The 18978-nt window shown below is 37.6% G+C and overlaps 1 protein-coding gene across 3 annotated transcripts in view; it reads right to left on the bottom strand.

Annotated features, from left to right (window-relative positions):
- Positions 1-147: 147 nt before the first annotated feature.
- The window catches only part of RASGEF1A (RasGEF domain family member 1A), a 160191-nt gene continuing 141360 nt past the window's right edge, over positions 148-18978 (bottom strand). For all 3 annotated transcript variants that reach the window (XM_017807187.1, XM_017807189.1, XM_017807188.1), the window contains 11 exons: positions 17716-17844; positions 12212-12349; positions 8589-8810; positions 8231-8305; positions 7878-7970; positions 6502-6604; positions 6128-6207; positions 5300-5491; positions 4169-4292; positions 3860-3932; positions 148-2845 (listed from right to left, as the gene is read on the bottom strand). In XM_017807187.1, the coding sequence (XP_017662676.1) occupies positions 2821-2845; positions 3860-3932; positions 4169-4292; positions 5300-5491; positions 6128-6207; positions 6502-6604; positions 7878-7970; positions 8231-8305; positions 8589-8810; positions 12212-12349; positions 17716-17844 (1254 nt within the window). In that variant the 3' untranslated portion in view covers positions 148-2820. The remainder of the gene's footprint in view (positions 2846-3859; positions 3933-4168; positions 4293-5299; positions 5492-6127; positions 6208-6501; positions 6605-7877; positions 7971-8230; positions 8306-8588; positions 8811-12211; positions 12350-17715; positions 17845-18978) is intronic.

Genomic DNA, 18978 nt, shown 5'->3' with positions numbered 1-18978 from the left:
TATTTCATAGTATAGTTTTGTAAGTCAGAAAGTAACCGGTTGGTTCATTATGACTGTATTTCCTTCTCACAGTTGGTTCACCTCATTCAGCTGCTTGGTTGTGGCTTGATAACTCTGCCAGTGAAAAATAACTATGGAAAAAGCCAATCCTGGTTGAAGCAAGTTTCTTTTTTTATTAATGCAAGCACATCCAGTCAAACACAGAATATCCTGCTTTATGGTACAGCATTATATTTAGCATTTCAGCTCAGAATAGCAAAACACGGTATTTAAGGAATGTATCAAACTGAGGAGGAGAAATAAAAAGGAGCCAATGTAGATACTGCATGGTTTTCAAGTATATACTTGGACTGATTGACCGGTGAAGTGCACATTCATGTGAAAGCTCTTTTATACATTTACAGAAAGTGTTCTAAAATTGCATTTCAAATATATATTTTTTTCTTAAATTTTAAGCATCCCTTTTAAACTTCAATTACATAAACAAAGCTGATATACAATCCCTCATATAGTGTCTGACAATGTTACTAGCTAGAACATCTCTGAAAGTGCAAAACACTGTAATAATACAGTATAAATATTCTTACTGTAATCCAGGGCTGAAGAGGTCAGCACTTCAGCACAGGAAAAATAGCAGCAGGTCATAAGAATTATTCCTTCCCCTTTCCTGGGCTGTTCTTGTTAACAGTTAGTATTCTACTTCTACCTTCCTCATGGTATAACTTGCTTTTGTTTCTCTTTGATGTCAATGCTATGGGAATAGGAAAATGTTGATTTGTCTCCCTTCCTTACCTCGACTTACTCTCCTAATTTTAAGTATTTGTCAAGGGGGAAGTGAAAGAGGGAAAGCTCTTCTTAATTATTCACCGCACTACAGGGCCAATACAGCAAATTTCTACTAAGCGATTGCAGATGCTACATGAAACAGTGGCACTGCTCTTGGTTGTAGGCACTCAAGCAGGAAGAGTCTACTGAACTGGAATAAACCAGACCCTCAGTCCAGCAAGTCTTGCCCCTTCTTCAACAGAAGGCAGAATAAGATAAACACCGTCTACCTAGAGCTGGTCATTTTTAAAGAAGTCCTTGCAGAGGTCTTCTGCAATGCTCTGTGAGGGAGGCTGTAACCACTGTCAACTCTAGAGGGACTTGTTTTTTGTTGGTTAAAAAAAAACAACCAACCAAAAAAACCCAACAAACAAACAAAAACCCAATTAAAACCCTCAATCTAATCATCTGGCTCAAGTCATTATTTTACATTCTGCCCTCAAGCCTTAAGAGAACAATTACTGGAAGGGACAAGTAGGTATTTGTGAGTAATAATTTGTTCATTAGACAAAATAATTTTAATCTGAGCTTGTTTTTTTTCTTAATTCAGAGATCAAATGAGAAAATAAGTTCTGAACTATATATTTTCTTTCCTGGAAATGAATACCTTGAATCTTAACATAAGCTCTTCAGGTACTAATTTGAATAGCTGAATTAGGTGTAAACTCAAGACTAAAAGGAGAAACTAGAAATGGGTTTGCAGATCACCTCTGATTTTGGTACTGACCTGGGTTCAAAGGTTTGATTAATTTCTTATGGTGTTTGCCCTTAAATTTCAATGGGTTCTGGCCCAGACATGCCTTGCAAAAGACTAGAAAAAGCTTGCATCCTAAATTGGTCTCTGTTTTAATTGTCTGTAAGTGCAGACTAGACTTTTCAAAGGAACCAAGGGAATTAAACGACCAATTCAGTGGTGAAGAACTCTTAAGCTTCTTTGGAAACTTTAGCCTTAACTTCAAATCAGACATCTGAGTTTACTTCCCTTTCCCTAGCCCATGATGATTTTTTTTTTGTTTTTTCCAAAAACTCTTTTTAAAACAAAGTACTAGGCCCGTTTTGCAGAGATAATCTAGATTAGACATCCTTCTCTTCAAACAAACAAACAAAAAAAAATCCCTGATTTTTCAAAAGGAAAACACAAACTACTCTGACAGCCAGAATTTAAAGGATAGTTCCCAGAAGTATTAAAACTTAGACATGTGTGCATCATCACATGTGCACGCACACATACTCACACACAAACGCACATACCCCAGCAGTTATCCCATCTTATCTCTTTAAATCATGTAACAAAAATAGGTTTGCTGCACCATCAGTGTTACAGGCAGGTATACTCTACTTCATGTGCCATAATTCTCCATTTTATTTAAAAAGTACATTGTAGCTGGTTTCGAGACATCCATATTTTTATTTCCTTTACTTCCAGTCCAGCGTAATAAGGTACACTAAACGAGATCAGTACCTTGTAAGGCACTATTTTCTGATGTAGGAGAGGAACATGCTTACTGCAGATGTCAAAGGCCTTGACTCTACAGACACTTACTAACACCTGTGAACAGTTTTGCTAATTTCAAAGCTAGAGACGTGTTGAGTGTTCTGTAGGATACTGGTCCAATGGAGTATTTAACCTGAACACTGGCTTCAGTTGGATGTGTGTTTTAATTTGTACTTATTTTGGTGGAAGTAATAAAAAATAAAAATTTGGATGCTGATAGAATAAGATCTCCCCAGGGATACCATCTCCCATGATACATTTCATCTCTGAGAACAGGGCCCTGCCCTTATATTTAAAATAAAAAACCAAAACCCTTCAGTAAGTGCCTTAAGGTTGACATGTGAAATATTTACCACATTTTATTTCATAAAAGTTACTGTATATACAAAACAGACCTCATCCAGTGAGGTCTTTCTTAGCACAGTCCAAGTCTTTCATTCATGTTGTAAAAACATGTTCATTAGATGTGCTTCAAAGTCTGCAAATCAGATCCAAAAATCTCAGGCTCTATTAAGCAGAGTTGTCCTAAAAGACAAAGTAACAAAAAAAGTAAAATTATTTTTTCTATCAGAACAAAAAGTTTTTCAGATCTGCAATGGATCTATCTTGCACCATTAGCTTTTCTTCAAGGGATAGATTTTTCAACTGCTAGAAACTGGAATACATCTATGAATTCCAATAAGGATGCTGATGTTAAATGAAATGAAACTTTAACTTGCATAACATTACCTCGGGGCCTTAGGATTCACTCAGGCATATAACATGTTCCTCTGTCATCCTAAACTGTTGCATGCTGAACAGTGCTGGATTTCATGGGAGGTACATTGCACTGGTGTCATAAGAAAAAGGTTACATGGACTTTCTTGGAAACGTTGTGATCAATAAGAAATAATGTCTCACTGAAGACAATATAGTCATAATGAAGCTCAACTGCAGCTCGGGGCATACAGGCCTCTGTTCATTCTTTATCTGGTACAGATATGTTAAATCTTAACATGATTTATGAAGGCCTGAATCTCTCTGCCTTGGCCTCAATATTGGATGAAATTTAATTAATTGATCTCATCAAGTACATGGAAATGGTGCTTCCCATTCTCACAAGGATGAGGAGTCATTGGGACTTTATCCCTTAGAGAAGGCTGACAACTGGAGTATTTTTAGAAATTTTCATCCTTTTATAAGATTTGTAAGTGGATAGCTATGAGGAGAGCACCTTCTTAGTATCTCTATATGTTTGTTTCCCTGAGAAAAGTGTGTCTGAGCGCTACTAAAAATGTAGATTATTTTACTATATTTGATAGCCAAAATAAAGCATATTCTCTTTCATAGTCCCAGCAGTGATCTTGCAGCATCAACAGATCTGGCTGAAAAAGCTGCACCAAAATCTAAGCCCCGCTGAACTTTTTCAGATTTGAATTTTGAAGGGAAAACAATTTTATTTTGGTTTTAAGCTGGGTATGCAAATAGGACAGAAGAAGCTGATGATGACATGCCTGTGTGTGTTTCCAAAAAGACTTATGTTCTGAGGAAGCTTCATACCTGAGTGTTTTCCAGCTGTCTTTTTCCATGTGGTTTTCTGGACCTTCACTTTCAAAGGATGCAATGAACAGAGCTAGTAAATAAAATAAGAAAAATCAGATATGTGGGTTCTTCAACTGAAAAAAAAAATGTCTAAAGGGTATATAGCAAGTGTAACTTAGCAGAATAAATTTCATTATCAGAAACCAATATGGAAATGCTAATCATGCTATCAAATACATTTTTGCACATTAATATTTTTAGCTGCATGTTCTGTCTGCATTTCAACAAGTAGGAAGACTCATTATAATGTTCAGTAAAGGATTGTACCTTCTTCACTATAAATGGGTGCTGTGAGTAGATAGCTCTGGATCTTCTTGTCCTTTTCAAAAGGACACTCAACCTGCTTCCATGTCAGGAAATCATGAATCTGTCTTGAAATTTCCCAGAACTTCTGCATGAATTAATTAAAAGAGAATTATTAAAATAATGTTTTTTTCAAATATTAGTTTTTTTGTTTCAATTTCAGAAGATCTCAGTCTTGTTCTTGTTCATGCTGCTGCTTATTGTCCCTTACTCAGACTTCACTGTTATCCTTTCTTCTTACTGCACCCTTCATCTCGCCCTCTTGCTCCTAATTCCTCATCAGCTGTTACTTAGTCTCTCAAGTTTAGAAGAGTATATCTCTGCTGTCCAGTCTTTTGCCTTGAATTCTTTTCATCATCAACCTTTTCTTCATATATAATAGTGCCTTGGCCTATTTTCTGTGCCATATGTCTAAATTAGCTTGTGACTGGAACTGGACAGTAAATGGTTGTTTTTATTTATTTCACTTTTTACACTTCCAAACTTCAATTTAAATGAAGTGTGACATACCTAATTTTTTCATAAAGCATTCTTTCAATTTAGGAAATAATCAAAATAACATATAAAAACTTTAGATATCCTTTCCTTCCTAGGATTTTAAGAAATCCATAATCCTGTATATTCTGTGTGCCCCCTTACCCAGCCTTAGTAATGACAAAAAATTTTTTGTCAAAAATATTTTTGACAGTCTGTGGTCTTTTAGACATGCATGTTTATTAACTGGGGAGAGAGAATCCAGAACCTGTAGAACCTCCCTTGAAGACCTGATAAATACAATTTGCTGGTTGTGTGCAGCATTTATAGCAAGCTAAATGGATGAGGTTCAGTGAGCTCACACTGATGATTTAGGGTGAAGTTACCCATCAGAATTTGATCCGATGTGATGGCTTGCTGTGCTGCCACAGAAAAGCAACCACTGGCTTTCACAGAAATGTGATTCAAATAATTTCCCCTAGATAATGATACCACTTTGTCTAGATCACAGCAAAGCTGAAGGGATTGGTAATATAATGAGCTAGGAGTTCAAAACTGGCAAATATTTGCAATGGACAATGTTTAACAAGCATTACAGTTTCTACCACAGCAAAGTCCTACCTTGAAATTTATCTGCCCATTGGGCAAGCGGTTGGTGTGTATTTTGTGTAGAAAGTAGATATCTTTAATAAACAGGTTGAAAACTGGGATGACTATTTTCTCTCGGTTGCTGTTGGCAGTCTGAGATCGCTGTGCTGCTCCTTGCAGGGCTGTGCGGTAGTTACAGAAGTTGCTGGATGGATCCATGTGATGCTGTTTTTATACAGGGGGAAAAAGACAGTCAAGTAATACATGTGTCCTACAAATAAGAAACTTTGATCTAACCATCAGAGTTCATTCTCTATAAATTTGTTTGGTCCCTTTTTAGACTTTGAAGATAGAGCATCTTCATACTAATCAGGTTTGGATGCAGGTTTTTCTAACTTCTATCTTGTTTGAAAGGAGGATTCTCTGCTGGCTTTACATCTATTCCATTAACCGTTGAAGCAAAGCAGACTGAAAGGAAATCATAGATGACTATCTGGGGGAAAACCCAATATTCTCATTTGCAGTCACCTCTCTTTTTGATGACCGTTTCAGTTGGGTTTTGTTTCCATGCAGATCGCCACTAGGTGGAGTACTCTAATTACTTTTAAGGCAGCATTTACTGGAGTGGAAACTACCTCGAAGTTAAATGGGCAAAAATATGCTAGAAAAAAATAACCTGAAGAAAACCTTTATCCACTTTTCTTTGCAGACAAGTAGAGAGTTTGAAATTCAGGAAATGCTCTTCCTAACGTTTATGTGGTGGTGACCACTGACAGGTGTCTCTGTGATCTCTGATGTAGTAATTAGCAGAGGTCTGGACTAAACTATTTGGTAGATTTATATATAAAAGTTTATACATACCTCTAAAACATCAAATTTGGCTGTTTTGACCTTGGACCAAGTTTTCTTTAACCGTGCCACAGGACTCAAGTTCATGCCAGCTGAATGCACAGAGAGAGGAGAAAAAGAAACAACCGAGTTGAAAAAAAATAGGTCTAATATAACTGTGTTTATGTATCAGCACCACACATTCTGGAAGGCATTTCAGCTTGACAACCAGAAGTTGTAGCTAAAACTCACCCACCTACACACTAATCTGTCAATGGCAGACACTGCCCCTGTAGAAGTGTGCATGATAATGTGGGCAGCCAATTTAGGGCAAGTGTGAGCAAAGCCTTGCCAGTCAGGTTGTAAAATGGTGTGCCCCTTGCCATCTGTGTTAAAAAAAAACTCACAGATAATAGCCATCATCGAGTTGAAGTTGCCAATGTTGAAGCATTCTCTTGCCACATCAATGAAAAACTCCACCATTCTTGTGCGCTGCTTTTTCTTTACAATCTGGAAAAAAACCCAAGATCTGTTAAGAGGGAAGGGACAGTCTGAATTTTGGACAGGATGTCCAGCCAAAGGCATTGTAACAGGTTGGCTGAATAGACATAAAATAGGCCTGAGGGTATTTTGTTACGATTTTATTTTTTAATGAAATAGCAGAAATATTTGGGGCTACTACCAATTAATTGTGCAGTTGTGGGGGAGTGTAAATTTTTGTTTATACATAAGGTCAATGTCTTTGGGAATCTTGCATAAACAAGCTGGGGACTTTCAGCAATTTCCTGTTACTGGAAAAGGAAGCTAACATGACACTCCTATCAGAAAGAATATATGCAAAACATTCAAACCTCTCAAGAAGTGGGGAAAGCATTGGACAGACTTAAGATTAGGGGCATGTAACATAAATGTGAGAGAAAACAATTGCCACATTCTGCTTTTCTCGTTTTGCTGCATGGACTCCTAAATGAGCTCTTGAGAGCAGGTAGTAATGATGATCAAATATACAAATTCCCACGCATGCAAAGGTGCATAGGATCAAGCAAGTGATGCTGAACACCTGTTTTGCAAATTCTTTTAAAAAAGGCAAAGCAAAATTAATTGCCTAGAAAAAAATTCCCTTTTGCTGGAACTGGTACACATTAATAGGAATCTAAAAAGAGAACACACATGCAAAGAAAAAAAAGAAAGGGGATTTCTGGGGCAGTACACCTTCCATTTCTTTGTTTATTATATGATAGAAGTTACTTTAACCTCTAATAAGGTTATTCTCCCCCCCTTTTTTTTTTAACCTTTCCAGTAGTCCACTTTCTTTTTAGGCTTTAAAAAAGCCTATTCTCAATTTTTCTACAATGAATATTGCATTAATACAATGAATGAATATAAATTAAAAAGTGAATACATACCAGTGCTAATGATATCTAAATGCAGTGGAAGGACAGCTGTTTATTGGTAAAACTGCATTTAAATATGATTATTTTTAAGAATCTTTGGATTTATTAAAAAAAAATAATCCAAAATAGCTCCTAACTCAGTCCACACAAGTTCTATTTCACTGCATGACTAATGCTACTATGGAAGCTGCACAAAACTAGAGAATATATGCAAAGCTAAACATAGCCTTGAACTCTTAATCATATAAGCATGCAAATAATTTAATGCTTGAATAATGCCATTATCTTTAATTGCCCTGCTAATGTTTAAATCTCTATTAGACCACTGCCTGCCTTTTGTCCTTAGGGCCAGGATCCCTTTGCTTATCTTGTTTTCTATGAATACCTACCCGACAAATCTCTGTAGCCACCAGCATGCTGAGACAATTGAACCAATTGTCATAGGCCTCCAAGTTATAGGTTTTGGTCACGTCACCTCGGCACTGCAAGAGAACAGGCCATGTGTTACATCTATCCTGTGTCATCATAAAGCCAACGTACCAAAGGATAAACTTCCTTTTTGTGTCTTGATAAAATCTTGTTGGGTGTTTTTTTTAAGGCATAAGCTTAAAGAAGCTTAGAAAATGTCAGTCTTTCTTGCCCAGGGTATACTCCCTATGTATACACTCCATATATATTATGGAGGCTCTTGACTCTGGTTATTTTTTGTTTCTTTTTCCCTCTATACTCTTTTTTTTTATACCTTGTGATTATCCAGGGAGTCCATGTGGCTCACAATCTGCATCAGATCCTCTGGGTAAATGTTGCTCACCCTTTCCTGCATTTGGAGAGATGAGAGATTGTTACTGTACAGACAAACAGGGAGTTCAGTGAAAAAAAAAAAAGAATCAATGAAGTCAAAGTTAGGAGAACATTTTGGTAACTTTTATCTTCCTTCCTTTTATAGTTGTACCTAATTGGTCTTGTTCATTATCTGACTTGGTATTTTTTGATTGAAACACTGAAGGCTCTCAGTGAAGCCATAGCAAAATTCATATTGATGAGTGTAATAATATTTAGTAAACGGAAAACAAAGTAATTCACACCAATTAGTGTCTCACCAGTTCAATGTAGGTCAGCTGCTGTGCCAAGATCAGAGGGTCACAGCACACACTCAGGATGTCCTTTTGAGTTGACTGTGGCTTGGTTTTGAGGATGGTGCCTTTGTCAGTAACGGGTTGCCGGAATTTCTCTCTGATTTCCTGGTATTGGCTCCGTGCAGAGAGGGCCATCAGGAGATTCTGTGTCATCTGGCTAATGATCTTCTTCACTGTCCCATTTTCCTAAGCAAAAGGCAGAAACAACGACTGCTAAAAACCTTTAGCTATTGCAGATACAGATCACTAGAGGATTTCTGACTGGGAAAAATAAATGTCTATTATCCATTTTCTTTCATCTTCTCTGAGCTGATCATTCTGTGACAAATGAACTTGTCCTAAATGCCCATACAGCTCTGTAATGACAGATATTGTTATGCCTGCCTGCCTTCCCAGCTCTGTTTCACTTGCTTGGCTGGTCTGCTCCCGTCCCTAGTACCCCATTTCAAAGGCATCTGTAAACAGCTGAAGGCTGGGTATAGTGAAAGGTTGAGTTGCTTGCATAAGGCTTCTTGGAACCTCTGTGCACCAAGTGCCAAAAAGCTCTTTCTCATTCGGACATATTGATGAATCCAGTCTATCTAGCCCAGGCAGAATCCAGGGAATTCACATTATGACCAGGAATATTCCCCTGAAATACTCTGGCTTGGCTTTGAACAATTAGAGCATCCAAAGATTTGGTTAAGAGCACAATAGATGTCATGTTCTTGGACAACTAAAATGCCTCTTTGTTCATCAGGTGCAGATTTTAAATACAGGATCTGTGAGGATACATACTGGTAACGCCAAAGACACATAATCTGCTCAGTGTTCTGACAACTAAGGCAAGGTGATTTTTTTTTTTTTTCTGCCATTGATTGTGTCCTACAGGTATTTCTCTATGAGATCAACTGCAAAGAGCTAACTTGATCCTTTTCCTACTCCTCTAGCTCTCCTGTTTCTGCTTTAAATGACCCAGATTCTCCAACCATGTTCTTTCTGCTGCTAGGAAAATTAATTTAACTGCAGATAGTCCTTCTTCTTTTTATTACACAATCCCTCTCTTGCTTTCATGCAAATTATTTCTCTTGGAGATACCCACAAGGTTAACCTTTAGTTTACAACCTGCTGTATTGGTTTCTGCCAGTCAACTGGATCCACTACAAAGAATTGCAATGAATCTGTGACCATTCAAAGAAGCCACTAATGTGCAGTGATGACTGAAATTATGTGGCAGATGTGAGAGATGATGACTACCAAATACTTGTATGTTGCATGTTATAATTACACAATAATGGTGTCAGAATGTTGCTTTACGAGCCAATAATCTGACTCCCAAGTGAAATCAAATGGAAAGCTGAAGGCAGTGTAGCTCATCTTGAGGCAACTGGATTACTGCTGAACAGCAGCTGGCTGAAGCCACTCCTGATACTGTGCTACAAGTGTTCCGAAATGCCAAGGGAGCGTGGTGGTGGGAACTAAAATAAAGCACTAATTCAGATCTCTGGTATGCTGAGCTTTCTATTGTAAATCATTTGACTTCAGCTGCTATGCCTGACTTACCCATACGTCTGGGAGGAAGCAGACTTTCTGGATATGGATTGTAGAAAATTAAACTTGAAGATACGTGAGAGTATTGCAGATATTGCTTAAAAGTGAACAAAGAAACTCAGTGACACGCAAACTACAGCTTACTTAAGCTACTGTGAATTTATTAGCATCTTAATACTTAGACAACTGTCAGATATTTAGCACTTTCCTTTCCTTACCAGTTTTACCCTAAATTTTCCTTCAACTTTGGAAAATAAGCCAATGATTGTACAATAATTTGTCCTTCTTTCAAGGACAAATTCAAACAAGACATTTGTACTTTGGGGTGCAACCCTGGCTGTAGCTATAGCTATTTGGTATGCTGTCTGATATCATTTGGACAACACCTGACTGCTTTGTAGGAGTCCTCAGTTGATTCTCTACCTTATAAATGAAGAATAGTGTCTTAAGAGGATTTGGAAAGCTTTAAAATACAAAATAAACCCCCAAACCTTTACCATAATTTCTCACTGAAGCATAGTATGGGTAATTTGATGTGGTAAAAAAAATGAAGAGCAAAAGCTGCTTTTTGTCAAATTATGTTTCCTAGGGATCAAATGTGGTAGAGCTCATCACTGATGAAACTTGACTTGGTAGCCTTGTTAAGGGCATAAATATGGTGATGCTGTAACTAATGGATGTCATCAGATGCCTTGGACACCACAGCACTGAGCCATCCCATGAAGATGTGTTTTTCTCAAATGCCAATTATTCATACATAACAGTGGGAGGGAAGGGGAAGAGAAAGAAAGGGCACGACTTCTTTCTAGTTCAAAGTAATAGACAAATTAACTACTAAGATATAGGCACCAAATAAAACCTCTGCCAAGTCCTCTATCTCTGCCAACCTCTTTGTCTTTGTCTACAAAGGGAATAGAAGGAATATTATAATCCTATTTCCTGTTCTCCTCCTGCTAAGGCACTGACATTTTCATAGTAGCATCCACGTCAACAGCTTTGCTGATGCAACAAAGCTGACATACTTGCTTTTGATAACTTGATGACACCTAGTTGTATTGTCCTATCCCTGATTCATGCAGTGCTGTCAAACCTGTTGTTCTTCATTTTCTCTGTACTTGGATCAACAAGAACACATAATACAACTGTCTTCCCATTTCCTGCTAATTGTTCTCAAAAATATCTTAAGGTTGTGGGTTTAAAAACAATGAGAAGCTTCTACTTCTATGTAAGTAACCCTTCCTATTCATACAGGCATTTTACAATTAATTCTCTTGCAGTTCTTGATTATTTTTTTCCTTCTCATGGTAGTTACAGTGACTTTCTCAATAAGCAAAAAGTGTAGGCTTTGTGAGTGTTGGAAAAACCCAAAACAAACAAAAAAACCCAAGAAACACTCCCCACCCCCTCCCAATAACTAACAGTCCTTGTTTTATTCAAATTTGCTTTAAAAGTCTTTTGTGAGGCCTAGTTTTCTTCACAGGCTAAAAACTCAAAGCTGTTAAGACTGGTGATTTGAGTATCTAGCAGAGCTCAAATATAACCTTGTTTATGGAAATACTGTGCACATCACCTGAAACATAGCAATAAAACAGTTGCTTATTATTGTTAGAAGCTGGGAATGAGCTATTAAATAATAATCTTCACTCTGGCCAAGAGTACACTTGATACAACTAGTTCACATGTCCTGCAAAACTTAGACATACAGAGCAATAACAATGTACAAAGGAAGGTACATAATTCATTATTAAAGTTGGCTATATTGAGCCATTATAGTTACTGTTCTTTCTCCTTCTGCACTACAGTCACTTTTCATATTGTCATGACTATTTTGTCTCTTCTTCTTACATTTGGTGATTAGACATAGACAGTTTCTGCTAATGGACCATTAAGTCCATCAGTCAGCCCATGTTCTGGTAGTTACACTGACAGCTTAGCAAATGCTGCTTTAGTCCATTTAGAAAATACTGCCTGCAGTATTGTATATAATATGACAAACCACGTATAACAGTTGGCAAATACCGCTTTAAATTTAACTTTTTTTCCTCACCCACCCCTACCTCATCACATTGTGTGATCCTGTGAGCAATCTCCTTCAATTCTTTCATGGATTTTTCATCTTGGAAATCATAGGGGAAAGTTTCAGTCCATTCCTTCAGCAGCTGAATGATTTTGGCAGCAAAGGATTTTAGTTTTGCCTAGAAAGAAACAATGAGGTGATTACTGACCACAGACCTTTCTGAGACAAGACTGAATTAGCTGATGAAGGTTCACAGAAATCTAGAGACACCCTTGGAAATACTTTGCAGTAATAGTAGGTGAAGGGAACAAAAAAAGAACATATTTAACTGTGAGCTAGATTCCTAAATAGTATCATTTAGCCTCCTTTTATTGTAGCTTGGTAATTTCTCTTACCAAAATATTTGAAGATATTTCAAGGTTAGTTGTATAAAGCCAGGAAGATGACAGAATAGTTCAAGCAAATTATTTAACTGCAGTCTGTGGGACTTAAGCTGATTTAGGCCATCTGAGGCAGCAGTACCTTAGTGTTTGAATTCAAATTCATACAAACTACAGCACTCTACTGACTGTCTTCCATGAGAAATGTTCACAAAGACACTTCTGTTCTACAGAATTTATCAGACTGTCCAGACTGAGCTGTATATTAAATAAATGAATGACGGGAAAGACGTGTGTGTTCTCTCCATGATATCTAAATCAAAATAGACTTTGAAAATAAAAAGTATTGGCTTTTGCTCAAAAAGCTATCAACCACAGAAAGGGAGAGCTATTTTTTCAGGTTTTTTTTGTTACCTGTGAATCTTCTAAGGCTTTTCTTCAGCCAGACCTGAATTGGATGCCAATTACTCCACTGCTGTAGCAATGGAGAGCACCATCAGTAAACGGAAGGGAGAACTCTTGTAAAACTGGGAGTGTGAATGCTAAGAACACTTTTAATGGACAAGAAGCATCAAAACTTAATTTAGGTTATATTTATCCTCCCACCCAGCCTGTGAAGCACTGGGGACAACAAGGAAGGTTTGTGTTTATCTTTCTACTTGTGTAAGCCAGAAGTCCCACTAGACAGCAGTTCCTTCTCCCCGTGTACAACACTTTCCTCATTGTGCTGCCCAGCAGCCTCTTGGGGGTGGCAGAAGGTGACTGAGCATGTGAGTGTCAGTACAGGAAATTGGTGTGTTTTCTTTTAAGACAAATAGAGAATGTCTTCCAAATACTGGTAGGAATGCCAGCCAAAACATCATCTGATCATAGTACGTCCCAGTTTATTTAAGCAAAACCAAAAGTCAATTAAACTAAGTTTTGTTGGTTTTTTGTTGGGTTTTTTTTTTTTTTTAACATCTCAGCATTATATGTCAAGGAGAATATTAGCAATGACTGATAAGAACTTTGAAGTTAAACCATGCACCCTTGAATCCTCAATCTGACAATAACCCAGGGCTCCTTGTAAGTCTAGAGGGAATTTCCTTGTTTGTTTGTGGTTTTTTTTTAAGACTTCCAAACTGCTTTTCCTAGCTGGTTTTACTGACAGCATTTAATTGATGCTGCTGGTGAGAGTAGCACAGAATGGATAGGCAGGGAGGGCAAAAAGAAAAAATGACTATTATCTTTGCCAGCAGTGGGCATTCCTGCAAAGCAGTGTCTGTCAGTGCCTCTCCTGTGGAGCCCAGCTTCAAGGTGCTTCTCAACAGCATGGGACAGAGTTCCAGATTATAGCTGTCTGTCCTCCAAGCTCCCATTGTCATCTGCCTTGGGGAAAAGACAATCTATACTTATTTGCTATGAAATGCATGGAGCCTGACATTAATAAAAGAATAATCTGTAGGTGGTGATAGACAATTAATTAGGCAGCCAGTGCACTTCCATTCAATTAAAGTTAACAGGCCATGACTACTCCACTTTTGTTTACCAAAAGCTGCTACAGAACTGTTTTTTAGTATTAATCATCCTGACTATCCTTTCTTTTTAATTTTTGAAACTGAAAAAGGAGGGGTGGGGGCAGAAAGGTTCCAAAATCCTACCTTAGTCCATGGCAAGCATCTCTATGTTAATACTTGGTTCATAAAGAATTTATGGGTTATCTGGACTGACCCCAGCAGCTGAAGAGACCACATCAGTCATAGCTGATGCTTTTTTAATGCAGGTGTATTTAAGGGCAAATTATCTCAACTTATACTCCCTGCACAGCTTAAAACACAGTGCCTTAGGAACACTGACTTCCCATCTCTTGGATCCACTCATGAGTTGTTTTGGTTTGCCTCCTTCATGACAGAAAGCCAGGCATCTGTTGCAAGACAAACTGCAAACCATATTGCTCTTCAGGTCTAAAAAAGCTTAATGTTTTATCAGATGCTTTTAATGCTCATGAAAATAAGGCACACCTTCTGAGAGCAACACTAAGAGACACAGGTACAGCAGAACACGGGATTTCTGTTTCATGTGCACTCTGATGAAACCCAAAGCAACGTGACAGGCTTGATGCATGTGATAACCTAGATGGAAATCACACAGGTCTGTGGGTACCAGATGGAAATCATGCAGGTCTGTGGGTACCAGCACACAGTTTCCTTTCTGTCATGGCTGCGATAAAACTACCAACCTACTTTTTCTGTAGCCTTACTCCAGACATACGACTCCCTTTGTGAGGCCTGACAGAGTTCTCTGGAGTCCATGGGAATAATTCTCCCATAAACATTTCTTTGAAGAGAAAAATACTTTTATTAATCTAAGTACTGTGGGTTGACCCTGTTATGCATGAGACAAGACAGGACTGAGAAACAACTCCTAATTAGAAAGGAGGGCAATGGCAGGAAAGGTTTAATGACAATGACCTGGTTATGAGTATTTCTTTTATTTTTGGTTTTAAAAAGGAACACTTACTGGCAACAAAACCCAGGGGAAATTACAGTTTTTAAAGGGACTTAAGTATTCCAAGACAGGGAAGACAAACTTAATAGAAACTAATTTCTACTTTCACTTTTTATTTCTTACTTCTTTAGTTACAAAATGTCCTCAAGCTGCAGAAATAATGCACAACCGTTTTTGCAGCTTTTTTCCATTCAATAATACTATACTAGTGCTTTCTTCTGTGACAACCTTGTTGAATCTTTACAATCTCTGATGCACTTAGGGAGAGTTAAATTTTTTTCCTTTATGGTCAAGCTTAACTACTGACTTCTTTATTATAATTGATGTCTTGAACTGTGAAATTCTCCCTTTATTTATGAGTAGTCAAAAGGACTCTAAGCAGGCTCCAAGACATTGCAGATTGTTTTTCTTTTTAATCCACTTTTCTCTGGGCTGTATTTCTATATGACTCTTTGGCTAGCCAGTAATGTCAAAAACAACAAAAAGATAAGTATTGTGGTGTGTAACCTCAAAATCTGGTTTCTTGCCACTTTTGCAGCTCACACACTATCCAGGCAACAAGCTGGCCAGCTTCTTGTCTTAACAGATTTGCCTAAGCATACTCTATCAGAAATGATCAGAGATGCTTTAACTGCTTTTGTCAGCTATTTCCTGCTATGCACCCACTTAATTAGAAGGTTCTGGTAACTGATGATGCCTTAATGGATTATGACTGTGAATACTTAACAGTATCTTGAGTCAAGAGTTTCTATGCTGCATGTGAAATGAGCTTTTATTTGTTGCCAGACAGAAAAACAAATGTTTGCAAATGCCAGTGGCCAAACTATTTTGTAAAACATACAGGTGCTTGCAGTAGAGGGCAGTAAAGTAGTAATATGAAAGGGATGTCAGAAGTTTATGTAGTGTTTTCTAAGAAGTTTGTGTTTAGAAGACAGGAAAAAATTACAGCTTATGTTAAGGGAGTAGGAAGGGATCAAGGGCATAGTAGAAAGAGCAACCAGAAAAACATGTAAATTAAAGCTGCCTCTCTAAAATGTTTTATTGTCATCCTGCTGCTTGTTGGTTTTCCTGTAGGCCCGTTTCCAAATTCTCAGCAGAAGGTGTAACAGTGTGGGTGTTTGGAGTATGAGCTGCTCTATTTTACATCCTGTTGTTAGGACGTAATGCTATTTAATTTCTATTAGGAAGCCATGATTTTTTAGCACATCTGCTAAGAAGCCAGACTAATAATACTTTACAATTAGTATTGTATCTTTAAACAACCAGGTGATTTAGTCCCCAGAGACTGCTTTCATTTGAAAATCTCCTAAGTGCACTGTCATTCACAAAAGTGTCATCTTATATCCCATTAACTTTAAATTCAACTATTTCACAAATGTATTTTGACACTTTCTACTCACAGCTGTCTTTATATATGTCTGAAGCTCTGATTTACTCATTCCATATTTCAGATGGTCTCAGCATCTTTTAGAGGTTCCTACTCCTGTTGTTTAGTTACATGTTGCTGAGGAACCACCACAATTTACAGAGCAGAGTTTGAGGTTGCTCAGTCATGAGTTAAGTTTGGCAGTGGGAACAGTTATCACCTCTGTGTACAGAACTGGAGGCAGTGCTTCTTGCATCTTCTTTCCCTGAACCCTTCTTTTCCCCAGCACCCACATGACAAGTTAAATAGCTATTTGGAGAGTAGATCAGGGGACTGACCTGGATGAAAGGTATTTTGCACCATGGTCAGTTTGTCCTGTGGAGTAATTTTATGACACAATAAGAAGCTGCACACCAGGAGAAAGAAGTCCTTGGGTCAGTATTGCTGTCAAAAACTCTTTATTGACAAATCACAGAGTCTACTTTTGTACTCCTCACTCGGACTGCTAATACACCAAGGAGAAAACAAAATGGAACTATCAACATGCTGAAGATTAGGTATGTGAGTTGGTAACTTCTCATCAAAGAATGGATGCAAAACATATCAAGGATTTGAACAATTTAGGTATTTAAATACTTGCCGATCCCATCCTGGGTTTGTTACTCTCATTTGCTTCCCTGCTTGGACTTTTCTGTAAAAGACTTGACTTGACTTTTCAATTCAGTCAAAAAGCCCTCCAATACACACTTTGCAAGTGGTGATACTTATATGGATTTAAGTGCCAGTTTGGTTTAATCGATAGTAGTAAAACATGTCAGCACAGGCTACCCTTTTAAATAGTGCATCTCTCAATTTTTGTGAGAGGTAACTTCCTGATTTACTGTTACACCAACTTAAAATACCCCAACCTACAGCTGAGCACTTGATTACGATGGTGAGAGTGACCTGAAGAAAGGGAAATGGGATTCAAGAAAAACCTAAGCTGGTGAAAGCTCAAAAGTGCAAACCAACTTTCTGGGCAGGTTTCATGGCAGATACACATTGCTGCACTGACCTGGAGCTCCTGAGTAAAGTCGTGTTTGTAGACATTGCATCTGACTGGTAAGGTTGTACATAACCTATGCTTGTGGCTAGCAAATGAAGTAAAGGTACTTCAAGGAAAAAGACCCAAGTAACAGTGCATCCAGGAACAAATGCCAGTTAAAATTTCATTTTATTCTTTATCGGTCTATTTAGCTTTACTATGGGAAGGAGGGAGTGGAAAATAAATGACAGAGCACAACTAACTGAAGGACATAATGGTCCATTTACCTTTTCTGCCTCAGTCCCCGTTTCCAGCTGCTGCTTCTGTTTAATGCAGATCTGTCCCACTTTAGCCAGGAGCTCGTGTGGGTGAATGAAGACTCGAGAGCTCAATAGGAAAGTGAAGATGTAAGTTCTCTGTGGAAGGAGAGAGGAAAAAACCCAAAATCAACAAAACAAGTTGAAAAACTTTAGCAAAACTAACCTGTCTTCCTTGGAAAAACTATTCTATAAACTACAAATGTAACTTCCCTTCCTTTAAAATTTTCATAACTTTTCCTGTCTCGAGAGAAATGGTTAAAAGGAAATGCTATCAGCTTCAAGGCTGTTAACTCTGGGGTTTTCTGATTACCAAATTATTTCCCTTTAAAATGCCAAACTTAATATGCCTAATTAGTCATCGCTTACTAGAGACACAAATGAACTACAACTAACGTAGGGTGTTATGCCTCTTGAACACCACTATTTATGCTGCTTTGTTTCTTTAAGAGGTTATTGTTTTTCACTGAGCTGCAGAAAACTGCTTCATGTGTATTCCAAACCACAGCTGTAATTTCTTCATGTATGGGGATTTTTGTTCTTTTTTCCCACAATCACTGATACAAGTTTTAGCTTAGATTGTGGCCTTATAACAATAATTTAGTTTTAAGCTTGACTTTACTTACTTGGGGCTTGTTTCAGACTCTTTTGAGTATGAACACTGCTAATAAATACCAAAAGTGATTATTTCTCATGAGAAATAGCTTCTCCATTTGTATTTTAAAAGCTGTAATGTGTTGTATTATCATTGTATCATACTCTGGATGTACTATTCATTGTATCATACCTTGGATAGTTTAATTGAACTGAGGATATTTTTCTGTCCTACTCTTGCTCCACTGTTTGAAACTGGGTTTCTGCATTTGAATGTAATTTCCTGACTAATGACAGTAGCATCTCATAAGTACTTACATTTTTCCTTTAGGCTTTTTTAACAAAATGTGGAGTTGGGAAATTACAGGGGATCTCCTTGACAATGTATTTCAATTAACCTTTGTTATATTTGAAACATGTACTGTTACTTTGACCGTATTTTTAGAAATGTAATTTGGCCACAGCCAAGTGCATTTAAATAGTCACTGTGCACATATATGACCTTGGACTGGGCAAGTAAATTAAGACAGCTAAAAACTTTGGACCAGTTGTCTAAAATATGGTATCTCTACTATCAGCTACCAAATTTGTCTGCTTGCAGTCTTCAAAACACACTTGTAGTTAAACAAGAATGGTATC

This window comes from Lepidothrix coronata, unplaced genomic scaffold, assembly GCF_001604755.1.
Source record: "Lepidothrix coronata isolate B3197 unplaced genomic scaffold, Lepidothrix_coronata-1.0 Scaffold17, whole genome shotgun sequence".
Taxonomy (NCBI): domain Eukaryota; kingdom Metazoa; phylum Chordata; class Aves; order Passeriformes; family Pipridae; genus Lepidothrix; species Lepidothrix coronata.
The sequence above is the reverse complement of the archived record's forward strand: the minus strand, read 5'-3'. Positions and strand labels throughout refer to the sequence as shown.